The sequence below is a fragment of the Nyctereutes procyonoides genome, unplaced genomic scaffold (assembly GCF_905146905.1).
Source record: "Nyctereutes procyonoides isolate TBG_1078 unplaced genomic scaffold, NYPRO_anot_genome, whole genome shotgun sequence".
NCBI lineage: Eukaryota > Metazoa > Chordata > Mammalia > Carnivora > Canidae > Nyctereutes > Nyctereutes procyonoides.
The window spans coordinates 12,418,707-12,433,721 of NW_026575049.1; the positions used below are offsets into that span (position 1 = coordinate 12,418,707).

The following is a 15,015-nucleotide window of genomic DNA, read 5'->3' on the forward strand; positions in this document are numbered from 1 at the left end:
ACTAGGCATCTTGGTCAATATTCATCCTCACGGGCGTCTTTACCTTTAGGTCATGTTTGCCTGGACCTCAGGTGAACCCCCCCCCCCCCCCCGGCCTGCAAAGTGCAAAGTGGCCGCCCGCTGCACCTGCTGCCCTTTACCTGTTTGCAAGAGCACAGTGGTCTCTTCTCCATCCAGAGACACAATCCTAAAGTGGTAGAGGGTTCCCGCCTGCAGGTCCTCGGGGTGGCAGCCGTAGGTGGCGTTGTCCATCCGCGTGGGGTGGCACCAGGCCACCCCGGCCGTGTCGCTGCCGTAGGCGAGGCTGAAGTTGCAGGGGGACCCCGAGGTTCTCCACCGCAGGGACGCGGAGTGGCTGGCCGCCGCCGACTCGGTCACGGTGACGTTGCATCTCACGGGCTGCCCGGGGCCGGCCTGCAAACCAAGCAGAGCGGCTGCAGCCAGGGCGCCGCGGGCCGCCCCCGGGTCCCCGCCGGTCCCCGCGCGCGCCGTCGGCCTTGCCGGCAGCCCGAGGGGAGCCGCTCCGGGGAGAGGGGGCGGGGCCGGGGTGGGGGTGGCGGGTCCCCGCGCGCGCCGTCGGCCTCGCCCGCAGCCCGAGGGGAGCCCCGGGGTCGGGGGTGGGGAGAGCCCCGCGGGGAGCCGGCGACCACCTGCTCCGGGGTGGGGGGTGGGGGTGGGGGTGGGGGTGGGTGTCCGCTGTGGGGTCCCCGCGCGCGCCGTCGGCCTCACCCCGCAGCCCGAGGGGAGCCCCGCGGGGAGCCGGCGACCACCGGCTCCGGGATGGGGGGGGCCCGCGGGGAGCTGGCGGCCACTGCTCCGGGGGCGGGGTCGCGGGGGGGTGTCCGCCGCCGGGTCCCTCACCCCGCAGCCCAGGGGAGCCCCGCGGGGAGCCGGCGGCCACTGCCCCGGGGGCGGGGTGGGGGGTGGGGGGGTGGGTGTCCGCCCCCGGGGACCCCGCGCGCGCCGTCGGCCTCACCCCGCAGCCCGAGGGAAGCCCCGCGGGGAGCCGGCGGCCACTGCCCCGGGGTCGGGGTCGGGCCGGGAGCGACGGGGGCCCCAGGACGAGCCGTGGGTCCGGGCGGGCCCCGGGGGCGTCCTCGGGGGCCTCACCTGCAGCAGGCTCAGCGCGGCGCACAGGGCCAGCCCGGCCCCCCGGCCCAGCATCGCGGCGCGGGCGCACCTGTTGCGCTGGGCGCGCTGCCCCCGGGCCGGCCTCGCGCGGGGCCCCTGCGGCGGCGGCTGCTCGGGGCCCGGGCGGCGGGGCGGGGCGGGGCGGGGCGGGGGGCGCAGCCCTTCCCACGCTGCCGGGCTGACCCGCGCCGCCCGCCCGGCCCCGGCCGCCACTTCCGCAATCAAAAGGCAATTTCCTCGTCTCCCGGCGGAGGAACAATGCGCCGGCGAGGGGGGGAGCCCCCAGGAGCCCCCGCCCCCCGCGCGCCCCTCCGCCCCGCGACTTTCACTTTCCCCACCCGGTGGTCCCGCCCTCCCCCCAGGCGGTGGCCGCGGTGGCTCCCCGCCCCCTCCACTGCGCCCCCGCCCCCCCCCAGCGCCCCTCCAACTTCCTATCTTCCTCCGCCGCTTTCCCGGGGCCTCCGACTGGACCGCCGCACAGCTCCCTTCCCGGAGGCCTTCAGTAGGATGCGGCCGCCCCTCTCGCCTCACCGCGCCCCTGCCCGCGCCCCCGGGCACCCCTGCACCCCGACACCAGCAGCAGACGCAGCCCCCCAGCGGATCCTGTCCCCTGTCGGCCTGACCCTTCTGTCTCCCGGGAGCTCACTCCCTTTCCTCCGGGATGGGACCCAGGTCGCTGCACCCCCTGAATCTCACGCACAAGGTGCTGACCAAGAACAAGTCCTCACCGCCCGTCGTTGGCCGCACAGACCAAACGGCAAAGCGGGTCCATCCAGTGGTGAAAACCATTGCGTCCGTAATTGCCCAAGCGACGGAAGGAGGCGAGAAATCTCTCCTTTGAGGAAAATACTACTGATGGCCCAGCTCCCACACCTAGTACCGAAATTGGAATTTACCGTGTTCAGCACTAACGACGCTTTTTAGCGACCAACTTGGTACCTGAATGATCATGTATCTGAAAATGGACCTTGAAAGAGTCCCCAACAACCAAAGAGCCAGACGGTGTCATTGCACACAGGTGATTACGGCAAGTGCTGCCACGGCCTGTATAATGCTTGACCGCTTTTCCTGGGTGCCATCCCCGACAACTGCCAGAGGAGATGAGGTTTTTCACATTTTAATTTTTCGAAACTGAATACTCCGGAGCCAAGTCAATAGGAAGAAGGCCATACTCCCCTCTTTTTTTTTTTTTTTCAGATAGGCAGATCAGACATAAAGCTATACTATCGACTTCTGTACCAACTGTATCTGATTTGAGGAAAAACTGAAAAAAGGTGAAAATTGTTCAGGAACAATTTTCCTCTCACGATTCTTTTAGAAAATATGTTTTAAAGAAATATTTTAATGAAAACAATGAAATTTCTACCTCTCCAGAGATTCTACGGGCTTTCAATCTGCAGCCAGACCAGAGATCTCAAGTCTCCTTTTCAAGTCAGCAAACACTCAAAGGTCAAACCTGAACTGTGTGTATTTCTGGGAAAACAATTTTTCCTCTTTCCTTGCCCAGTGACCTGGCTTCCAAGAGAGCTTTTGTGGCCCCTCCGTATTTTGCCCCCAAGTTCAACGGCTTTTCACAGCCTGGCACACCTTTCTGCAGCATCAGAGACAGTCCCCACCTCCCTCTGTCACCTACGGGGGCAGCCTTCGGCCCTTACAGGGGTCTTTTTGCAGCTTTATTTCTTTTCAACATTACCTTTCTCTTTTCTTGCTGTATTCAGAAAGCAATGTGGTTTCCTTGCTGTCAAACTGGAATCATACCACTCGAAATACTTCCCAGAGCTATTTATGACCAATAAATAAGCTCACAGGTGTGAAAGCACCTATGTAAACTTTTGCATACTGTCCAGATGTCGGTGTGTATGGTAATAGCATGGATCCCGATCACATTTTTAAACGAATTTTAAAGATTCATCCACAAAAAAAAAAAAAAAAAAAAAGATTCATCCACCAAGTACGTTGCACTTTCCTAGCTTCTGCTGCCTATCTTTCGCTTTGTCTTATCCATTGAGATTTATAAAATTTTCTCATAAGTTGCCGCTCGGATATGAAATCTTCTCACCCAAATATACCAAATACTCTTCTGTCCTTTACCAAAATCTTCAGTAAGTCCTATCTCCTCCAAATTTTGCCAAGCATCATTTTTTTTTTGCCACAAGCTACTGTACCCTGTAAGTTAATCTAAAAATTATGTTTCATTTTCACTGTACTGTCTAACATTCTTCCTACAATCAATCCTTCCTTTGGTGCAGGCAAATGCATCAAGAAAGGCAAAATTTGAAGGACTAATCCAACAAGACAATAACAAAATATCCTTACTACACAGTTTAGAGGCTTCCAGACTCTATGTTATTAGCATAACATAGAGGTTGGGGTACGAGATGGAAAGCAACAATAATTTGTTATCATTCATTCGGATGTTCTCAGCACAATGTTCTCATCCGTGGACTAGTGATCTGCTAGTGATCTGCTACTGATCAGATCAGTAGATCAGTAGTGATCTGCTACTAATGCCCTTGGAAAGAGGAATTTGGAAAAGAAGGAATGACTTCTTTAAATAGGATTATTTTATTTTTGACCTAGCAAAGAGAGACACATACTTAGTAAAATCATGTGCTGTCATTTGTTTTACCATCAATATACATGAAGACTGATAGCAACGCATAAAGGAAAGGACCAGGAGACATCGGGGACATTTCTTTTCCAAAGTTATGTAACCCCTAATTCTTTTTCCTGGAGAATCTTAAGGCTTACAGGAGAGTCCCTCCTGCCCCCAAATCAGTGGATCTGAAGTTAGGATTAATTAGGATTCACATATTATGCGACAAGGAGGAAAAGTTTAAACTCAGGCTTTTACTGATTACATTTTTCTTTTCTAAAAACCAATTCTATCAATACAAGGAATTAGAACCGTAATGGATTCAAAGCAGTTTGGGCCTGGGGAAAGTTGCCAGATATTGTTTTCTTCTATGAGGAGTTTATTTGAAACTACTGTACAAAGTATAAATAAATTGATTCATTCTTCTCCTTTGTTCTCATCTTTGTTTGGAATTCCTCAACTTCTTTTGAACCGATTTATCCTGCATCCTGACACTGCATATGCTTTGGAGGTTACTGCATTCCAGGAATTTGGGACCTCCTCTCTTTGCCACTAGGAAACCTGTCCAGACTGCACAGGAAGGGGTGGGGCTACTTCTGATTAGAGGAGAGTGGACAAACAGCTGCCTTTTAAACAAACTGTCCTAGCAATTAATTGTGATAATTTACATATTCATAAATTACGCATTCATGGATGAAAGCACGGCTCTTATCAGCTCGTGAACACAGATGTTGACTGAGACAACCGGTCATCTGGGGTCCGGGGGCCACACGTTGAGAGCTGCTCCTGCAGATCAGGGTTTGAGCTGGGTGTGGGAAAGGTCGGGGGGCGGGGCGGGGGGAGTGGGGAGGGCAGAGTAGATTGCTGAAGTTATTGTTAATTCAAACTCCTCACCCGTGACCTAAAAAGCTGTTGGTGACCTGGCCTCTCTTCTGCTGGTCTCTTATGCTCCGGTGGCCTGGGTCTGATGATCATTTTTACTCATTCATTCAGCAAATATTGACTGAGCACTTACAGTGGGCCTCGAATTTGGAAACACCCCAACACAGGGGCTGACATTTCCTGCCCCCCTGACATTTCTACCTGCCGGTCCGTCTGCTTGGAGCACTCCTCCCCAGGGTCTCTGCTCAATCTCTAGGTCTCAGCTTAAATACACCCCTTATGGGGCCAGGGCCCTTCTGACCCCTCAAGGAAAAAGCCTCCTTTAATCATTATTCATCTCAGCAATCCATTTGTTTAATTCCGAGCATTAATGACACCTGGTAATAATATAATGACCTGTATGCTCGCGATGCCTGCCTTTCCCGAGCATATGGAGAATTCCCTTAGGGTGGTCTTGGGCTTCTTGCATAGAGCTTGGCTTGAAAGAGTTTCAACAAATATTTGTTGAGAGAATGGATGAATGAAGCAAGGGAGGGAGGTGGGAAGGAATCTTTGTATCTGCTCAGTAAATACTGTTATGTGAATAAATACTCCCATCGAGTCCTTGTAAACATGTTCTTGCTGGATGCCCCCATATCATCTTGGAAGGGAAGGAGGAAAAGAGAAGCAGGAACAAAGGAGAAAGGGCCAAGGCATCAAAGAAGACTGATTTTGGAGAAAACGAGGTGGGAAAAGATATGAGAGGGAGGGAAGATAAAAGGAGGAAAAGAGAGGGGGGAGGAAGTCCTATTCTTTGGCATGCTGGCTCTCAAGGTACAGCAGGGCATCCTCTGAGAAGTTGCTAGAACTGTAAATTCTAGCTCACAACCTGAGGGATCAGAAATGCCGCAGTGGAGCCGGTTTTCAATAAACCCTGCACCAGATACCGTTTTCTATTCAAGAGACTTAGTAATACCTTATTCTTTTTCTTTTCAATTTGAATTCTGAGCTCTCTGGTTGCAAGAAGAGGTGAGTTAGAAGGTCCTAAACTATTTTAGAATGTGTCAAATAAATGAATTGGTGATATAATATATAATGATATATTTCATATGACATACGCATGTTTTTATATTATACAAAATATATTGTTTCTATTATGTTTATTTGGAACAAATAGGATGTTTATAACTTCTCGATGAAAATAAAATGTGGATGCTGAAGGAAACAGGAGCAACATGCAACCGACTTAATAAATACTAGACGGAGGGTCAATTCTGATGCTTTTTCCTCCAAGGGAGTACTTTTTGTCACACGGCCCTCGTGTGTGTTTCCCCAGATATTGTTAGGAAGAAGAAGGCCTCGCCATCAGGGAATGTGTCCATTAAAGATGATTATAAGACAATGAATCCTTTTCTAAGTTTTAATTTGAACTGGCTCAATAGTAAATTATGACAGACATGGATACACTTTCACTAGCAGCTGTCATGCATTTAAAAAGCGGGGCATTCAAGTTTAAGGTAATTTGGAATTGCTTAGTTTTTTGTTTTTAAAGGACCCTGACTATCCTCTTCTGGGTTTAGAGGTACCGTTTTTGGGATACATGTATTTAAGGAATCTTTCCAGCTTCCTAGGTCTTAAGCGTCCTAGGTCTTAGGTCTCCAGGAAAATGGAAATAATAAAGACAGTTGGTGGTGGAGGGGGTGGCGGTAGGAGTTGTAAGGATGAAACGACAAGGGCTGTATCATATGTTATGCAGGGTCCTTGGCTAAAGGGCTCAACGCATGTCAGATACCATGATTATTAGTGGTGATAAGAGGATATGAATCCCAATATGTCGTGGACACTGAGCCCGGGGTAATGCTAGAGCATGACAAGTCCATGGATGAGAACATTGTGCTGAGAACATCCGAATGATAACAAATTATTGTTGCTTTCCATTTCGTACCCCAGAGAAACTCTTTGGTAGACGAGCACAAAAGACTTTTAAGGGCCACTCAGGTTGCTGGCTTTGCCGACGTTTTTTTTTTTTTTTTTTTTTTAAAGTCCTGGAAGGGAGGGGTGGGCGTGTGGGATGCGTCTCTAGCACCAGGCTCCATCTCCCTTAGACGCGTCTCTAAGGTTTCTTGGTAGGTGTTTCTACACCGCTTTCTACCCCTCTTCCCCACCCTGGGTGTTTTGTTTTGTTTTGTTTTTTTGTTTTTTGTATTGTTTTGTTTTTGGTTTTGTTTGGTTTTAATCTGGAAGAAAGGGCTTTGCATAGCTTTTGTCACAGCTTTGTAACCATCCAGGATGAATGACTTCAAACAAGGTGTGACTAACCGCCCTTTCGATCTCCAGGGCTTCTGCTGCATCTTCATTCCTGCCTCTGTCCCCACTGTCCCATCCCCCAGAAACCTCTGCTCACAAATGCTCCGAGTCAAGGTTCTAAGGCATACTGGGTCTGTGTGGGCCTGGCTGCTCCCGCCCTGGCCTCAAGAGCTGGATCCTCATTTCCACCAACGTCCAGACCCTAGCCAGGGAGGCAGACAAAGCGTGGCTAACATGGCCTTTAAGGAAAAGGAGAACAAGAACAAAAAGAAATGATCATCTCTCTTAGAAAGTGATGATTGGAGGGTGGAGTCGGTCCTCTTTTTTTTTTTTTTTCCTGTGTATCACGTTGCCAGAACATTATTTCCCACAGATTCTCTGAAGGTTGTAGACACAGGGCTCACTATTTGGCCAGGATATGTGCCTTTTCTGGACTCTATAGTGTGATCTTCACATTGTTTTTAAAATAATTCTATTTTTTTTATGTGGGTATGTTGAGAAAAATAGATTTTACATTTTTTTTAAAAATCTGGATTTTGACTTATCATTAAAAACACCAAGACATGGAGGCTTGTTGGGCTCACATTCTGCTTCCCTGGTCCCTGTGACCCCTCACACCTGCTTCCCCCTTCTCTGCTGGAGGAGGCAGATGCAGGGCATCCTAGAGGCCCCTGGATGGTGGGGCCGACAGTGATCAAAGTGGAAGATCAAAAAGGTTCTTATCATGTTTTTCAAGAACATAATGATAATACCTTCAACCAGATTATAACCCTCGTGAAGGAAAGAGCCATGTATCTTCATGATCTAACCCACATCCCCAGTTTGTAGAGAGTCAACGTCTACTTCATAGTGACTGAGGGATGGGTCAGGTCTCCCCCACTGGGCAGGGGCATGACTCAGTATGTGTGAATCTGGAGCACAACCTCATTCTTCAGCTCTCCAGGGCACACCTGCAACCCCTAGTATCCCAGAGCCCAAGAACACCTAAAACCTAAGGGCCAACTGGCCCATGTTCCAAGTGGACAGACCCTGACAACTCTGTGGATGGTCTCATGCTCCTCAGATCATCAGGAGGTCACTTGATTCAGGCCACTAGGGCCAAAAGTCTTAGCAAAGCGCACCTTTCTGGTATCCTCTCCCCAGAGGTGCTGGTCTGGACTGGAAGGAAGGACAGGCTCCCAGACAGGGAGTCGACACAAATGTTCACAGCCACCCAGACAAAGGGTAAGCACCCAGTAAAGCTAGCAACGGGGTGCACTCCTTGGCCTGCATCTATTAGAAATCCCCGGCTTGAGGACACACAGGTGCCTCTCATGGGCCTCCCAAGCAGGAGCTTCCCTCGTTGGGATCTCATCTGGATTTAGCAAGGAGGATTTCCTTTGCCAGCTCCCCCAGAGTGTGGGAAGAAGGGAAAGGATCTTTAAGGACGAGGACGGCTCCTGGAGTTCACGGCTTGTTCACGTGGGATAGGCGTGTGCAGTCCCTGTGCGTGGGGCTGGAAGGTACAGTTTGCAGAGCTCTTTCACTGATCTTCACACTCATCAGCAGGCTCATCCTCCAGCTCTGACTCTTGGCTTTACTGTTCTTTTTTGCAAATTCATCATCATTTCTTTACCAGTGGCTGTCTGCATTCCTCTTCCTCTGCCCCTACCTTCTCCCCCTGGTCCTGAACAGACAGGCTAAGCCGCTGCTCTCCCCCTAACAAGAGTGGCAGCACTTGGACCCCACCCTCGAAAAGCCCTTAGGTGAACTACTCTTTTAATTTTGCAGACTTTTAATTCCTTTCGAACTTAATCATCTTAAGAATTGTATAGGATGCTTCCAGAGGCCCTTACCCAGACTCACTAATTCCACTGCTGTTAGTTTTTTCCTTTTTTTTTTAGACATCCCACCACATTCATTTTATCTCTTTCTCGCCATATATACTGTGTTTACCCGAACTGGCCTTTCAGGGTTAGTCGTGTGTGTCCTCAGTTAAGCGTGTGGTCTCTGTGAAGTTGTCAAATCCAGAGACTTCGAAATTGTTACCATGTAATGCTTTAATGCACAATCGATTATTTCAAATTTGTTAATTGTCTCAATAAAAGCCTTTTTAGTGCTTTTTGTTTTGTTTTGTTGGTTTTTGCTTTTTTCCCACATGACGATCCAGCCTAGGATCCTGTATTGAATTTCATTGTCAAGCCTCTTCATCTTCTTTCATCTGGAACAATTCCTCAGCCTTTCCAAATGATCCTTATGACATTGACCTTTTTGAATGATACAGGTCAGTTCTTTCTCTAGTATTGTCCTCTGTTTGCATTTGTCAGATATTTCCTTGCTGTTAGATTCGGATCATATGTCTCCAAACAAACTGATTACTCTGTTATTCTCACAGGGATCACAAACCTAATCTCATATTATGATCAGTGGGGACTTTTTCCCCCTCTGGGTGCTGAGGGCCTGTGTCAGTAAATGCTGATTCCTTGGAGATGGAGGCAGAATTTTAGAATCTGTGTCTTTAAAGCTCTTGCCCAGGTGCATCTGGGGCCTGGAAGGCCGGGCTGAGAGCCACAGACTTCCCATGTCAGTTAGCACATCGTCCTTCTCGAGTGACACCATCTCCCCCTTTCTATTTTTTTTGAAGATTTTATTTATTTGTTCATGAGATACAGAGAGAGATAAGCAGAGACACAGGCAGAGGGAGAAGCAGGCTCCCTGCGGGGAGCCCGACTCGGGACTCGATCCCGGGACCCCGGGGTCATGATCTGAGCTGAAGGCAGATGCTCAACCTCTGAGCCCCGCAGGTGCCCCATCTTCCCCTTTCTTTGCCAATCTCCCCACCGCCTCAACCTCATCTGCTTAGGGAAAGCAATGTGCCTGAGAAGTCCTGGCCGCTTAGGGAGCCCATCCCGACGCACGTGTTGTTTCAGGGCAGCATTTCTATGTGCACGTGATTCACAATGGGACAAAATGTGAACACCGTCTTTGCTGCATACAAAACACAAAGTAATGCAAATCATAACAAAAAGCAAAAGAAAGAGAAAAGATCCTTGAGATTTTAAAGCCAGAGGACTTTAAATTGGAGTAAATTACAGACCATCTTACGCTGTTGGCGCGTGGCAGGCCACATCAGTGGGCAAACTGAGAAAACTGCAGTTCGTTGTCAGGATTGGGCTTGAGGGATGCTGGTTATTAATTAGGGCCTCTGGGAACCCATCCCTTCCATGAGATACTCCTCCTAGAGTGGCCTTCCCGCCCTCGAAGCAGTCTCGGGACCTGCTTGTGCCGAATCCCAAGCACACTAGACCACCTAAGAGTCCTTGTTCATGAAGAACGATCAGGGGATGGTTTTCTGGCTTTTGTCTTCTGGTTTTGGGGCTTTTTGCTACATCTTTGCACTTCTCCCTTTAGGTATTTGGCTCATTAAAGGGGGCATATTGTCCTATCTTTAGCTCGGGCTACAGAATGCTGGTAGCAGTGGACACTTACCCTCTATACTTTAAGTGACACCAAAGGGTAGTGGAAGGGGAGGTGGGCAGAGGGTTGGGGTGACTGGGTGACAGGCACTGAGGGGGGCACTTGACGGGATGAGCACTGGGTGATATGCTATATGTTGGCAAATTGAACTCCAATTAAAAAAATATTTATATATATATAATAAAAAAAAATAAGTGACACCATCACAGAGGTTACCCTGGAATTGAGGGACGTAGGAGGAGGTGGGGATTTTCTGCATTTGCCTCATTACTGCCTTGGAGGCTCAGAGTGGGCTGTGATCTCTTTGAAGGCCAAATGGAAGGAAGCACAGCACTCTTGAGGCCTGAGCAGCACCACAATGGCTATTCATGAGCTGAGGAAGTGCGATTCCTCTCCCAGGCCCAGCCTGGCAGGGTAGGGGTGGGGGGGTGGGGGGCAAAGGGGGGGTGCCTCCAAGCAAGACTCAGGGGGTATTTAGCAGAATCCGAAACAACTGGGAACATTTTTTAAGTTTGTGTTGCACGTGTTGTCCCCTGAAAGCGATTTTGGGTAAGAACATGAGCTTTACTGCTTCTTACAACCGTGCGAGGCCGAGGGCAGGAAGGCTGCAGCGGAGACCAGGAGCTGGCAGTGACCGCCCTGATTGTGCGACTGGAGGGTGGCCGGGGGGCTAGGCTCTCAGCTCAATCAGGTCCCACTCCCCGCAACTGCATCATGAGGCAGAGGACCCTCAGTTACCCTCATTAGACAGAGGAAGCAATTATGACCAGAGCCGAGTAACTAGTAGACGCCACCCCCGGGATTTAAACCAGGTTTCTGCAACACGGGAGCCTTAGCTCTTCACCCTTGTGTCACCCACCCACCCCAAGGTCACACGGCTGCGAGGGGGCCAGACTGGGCTTCAGAGTCTACTACTCAACCAACAGACAGAGGCTGGTCAGCTTTTGAAGCCAAGGTGAAGTCCAGGGCCCACCCCCTCTCTCCCTGTGGGGGAAGAGCCAAATGTCCACTTCACGTTTGGCTCTTCCCCCTGCCCCTCATCATTCGGTCCCCCAGTGCACTGACCCAGAGCGAATGGCTGGACTATGCAGGGAGCACTTCTGACACCTACATCTGGCTTCATCTGCAACTGGGCCAGTGCACAGGGAGTGTGTACAGAGACACAGTTTACCCTTGTGTGGGTGGCATGTGGGGGTGCCTGGGGCTGGAATCCGGCCCGTGTGCCACTACCACGTCTTTTGCATTCATGGTGGAACTCTGTGTCTGGAAACATCCTTTCCTAATCACCACAAGGACCCTAGGGTCTAGTAGCAGTTCCCTATCCACCCAGGCTCCACTCAACCACCCGAAGCCCCACTCCTTCTTTTTTTTTTTTTTTAAGATTTTATTTATTTCTTCATGAGAGAGGGGGGGGGTGGGTAGAGACACAGGCAGAGGGAGAAGCAGGCTCCATGCATGGACACCGATGTGGACTTGATCCCGGGTCTCCAGGATCACACCCTTGGCCAAAGGCAGATGCTCAACCACTGAACCACCAGGTGTCCCCTAGGCCCCACTCCTTAGGGAATGTACCCTCTGTGAAGGAACAGCAGGAGGTTGTAATGTGATAATTTAATTTCTGCTCCTCAATTATTTAGCTTTCATAGCACCCTGGCCCACCACCTCTTAACACAATGCACTGAAGTGCAATCAAATGTGGAAAACTGAGGCATCGAGAAGTCTATGAAGGAGACATCGTTGGTCAGGGACCGGATTTGTCTCGGTCAATGGTTCTTAAACTTCAGGTGCATCTGTGTGACTTGGAGGGCTTGTTAAATCCCAGATTGCTGGGCCCTACACCCAAAGTTTCTGATTCAGTGGGTCTGGAGTCTGTACTTTGAGAACAACTGATCTAGATATTTCCTAACTCACATGGTAGACAAGCTCTGGTTTCACCAACTTTGTCCTTGTAAAGACTCACACATGCACCACGTAATGCTATTATAACGGTAGGGACAACATCAATAGCTACACAGGGGTTTCCAGCACTACTAGGCCCGCGACTCGTGTTAGTAGATTTAATTTATGCCTAGGGTGAGGGGGAGAGGGGAGGGAGAAGGAGGGAGTTAGTTTTGAAGCCATGTACTGACCCAGGTCTACAGCCTTCCACAGGCAGGCTCCTTACACTGACAGGCGAGGATGTGAAGAATGAGGGGAAAAGGGAAAAGTAAGGAAAAAAATTCTGCTCCCAAAGACTCAATTAGGACAACTTTGCAGTAGCATTGCTGCAATTTGTAAGCAATTTGTAATTGCTTCAAATTATGTCATTTGGCATCTAGCTTCATTAACAGGAACTCTATGTAAGAGCATAAAGTGAGCAAGTGTGCAGGGGAATGTGTTCGTGGGGGTGTGTGTACGCGCGCGCGCTGTTCTTGCTCTGACGTTTTCTAATCCCTTGACCTTGGGATTAACCTCTTTAAGCTTAAACTAGGCATCTCCAAAACAACAACAACAACAACAACAACGAGAATAATAAATACCATGATAGATTAATTTCATGGCCATAGTTTCCTCCCACCCCATAGGCATGGCCCTTGGCTACGTGACTTTGAGGCTCTCCCCATCGAAACATCATATCTGTTTTCCCTGCCTTCAAGTCTGGCCTGGCCGCATGGATCACCAGAATGTGGCTGAAGTGATGTGTGAGTCCAGCAGCTGGGCCCCAGGAGCTTGTAGCTCCCACCCTTGCCTCCTTGCAGAGCTCCCTGAAGCATCATGTGAAGAAGCTGGGGGGCCTGCTAGAGGAAGAGGGGCCATGTGGAGAAGCACCGAGATGCCCCTTCCCGCAGCCAGCACTCACTGCTGGTCAGGCAAGGCAGGCTATCCTGAATCTTCTAGGGCAGCTTACCCTCCATGCTACCCGCACCTGCCAGGGTGAGCTCCGGGGAAAGCACCCGAGGAACCACCCAACTAACCAACAGAATCAGGAGAAATAGCAAACTGCCATTTTTTTTTTTTTGACTACTAAGTTTTGGGGAGGTTTGTTATACAGTGACAGAAAATGGATACAAGTACTCTTCTCCCAGAGTAAATGAAAGTGCTTAGCATAGTTGGTGGCATACAGATCTTAGATATTATTTTTATCTCCTAGATTCTCTTCTTTGTAGATACTGCACGGTGTCTCTTCATGTTCATTCCTCATAACTCAGACAGACCGTGGATGAAAGGGAAAGACACAAATACATGCCACTTTTCCTTTGGAAGTGTTTCGTGTCGTCCCCACTCCCCTTCCCAGTCCCATGTTCCAACCCCAATCCATCATTTGATTGTGGATCTAGAACACTACGGTCACTGCATAAGCAGTAATTAGTAGTAATGACATACATGGCATTTCCAAGCATAAAATCTTAGTATTTCAGTTCTTATTCTTCTCTAGATTTCTATTTCACAGTAAGTGTTCTAAATTCCTGTTACGTGTAATTCCACCTAGGTTACATGGAATGGGAGCAAAAGGGATGGCAGGTAATTTAACAGTGTCACTAATTAAAATAACAAGTAGGAACCAATGACTAGTTCTGGATGGAGACTCCACTTGAAAATATGTATTTGAGATCTTCATCAATATACACTCAACTTCTGTACTTGGGAGAATGACTACAGGGCTCTTATACTGTTGAAGTCTTTTCTACATTCTTAGCAGAGTTCTGGGCGGACATGCAATGATTTTGACTACACTGTGCTAGGATTTTATTTATCACTTATTCCCACATCCCCCCAAATGTCAGGCAAATGGAAGGCACAGAATAAATGAGTACAGAATAGAAGATTGGACTAAAGTGATAGACTCCCCAAGTTTCTTTAAAATGCAAATTTTAGGTAAGAATTGAAATCACTTTCTACCTCTCCATTCCACCCCATCCCAGTTCCTTCACCTCTCTCCTTCCCATTCTCCTGGGTTACTCTGCTCTCCTTTAGGCTTACTTCAGATATTCCTTTTACCAGAAGATACTTCTTGAAACCTTCACACCAGTTAGGGACCTTGCTTTTGTATTCCATAAGAGCCTACGTAAGTTTCTATTTCCCTCAACACCACAGCAGATAGTGCATTCCTTCAGGGCAACAATTTTTATCATTTCTCTTTGTGTCTCAGTGAAAGATAGAAATAACAGCTATTTTTTCTGAAATGTTTACTAAAGACCAAGTGCTGTAGTAAGTATTTTACATGTATTATCTCTCCCAATCCTTGCAACAGCTCTTGGAGGTAGAGGTTCCATTTTATAGATGAGGAAACTGAGGCTCAGAGAGTTTGAGTAACTTGCCAGGTCAGTAGCTAGTAAGAGGCAGAGTTAGGGGATTGACCTCAAAGACTGAGTTCTCAACCACTCTGTTCTGACACTTGTTAGGTCCTCAAGAAATGTCTGTTGACTTGATGAACACTTTTCTGAAGTTATTAAATTGAACAATCATCAATGCCTCATTCCCTTTATTTTCTTATAATATTTTTTAGGGGGAGGAGAGGTTGAAGGGTGATTAAGAGATGAAATGGAGGGATTCAGAAGTGAGAAAAAAGACTGGAGACTTAGCCCCTGAATGAAACACTAAAGTATTAAACATATTAAGCCCTAGATACACACGAACTTTACAACACTGAGACAATAAAAAAGTACGAGGCTCTTCAACATGAC

General features: G+C 49.0%; 1 protein-coding gene across 3 annotated transcripts in view; it reads right to left on the minus strand.

The window, feature by feature from the left end:
* Positions 1–15,015, minus strand: part of PTPRB (protein tyrosine phosphatase receptor type B) — a 113,116-nt gene that overhangs the window by 82,141 nt on the left and 15,960 nt on the right. For 2 of the 3 annotated variants that reach the window (XM_055328221.1, XM_055328220.1), the window contains exon 4: positions 141–414. In XM_055328221.1, the coding sequence (XP_055184196.1) occupies positions 141–414 (274 nt within the window). Of the gene's footprint in view, positions 1–140; positions 415–1,110; positions 1,233–15,015 lie in introns of those variants that run through there. The other variant, XM_055328222.1, reaches the window with a different exon arrangement.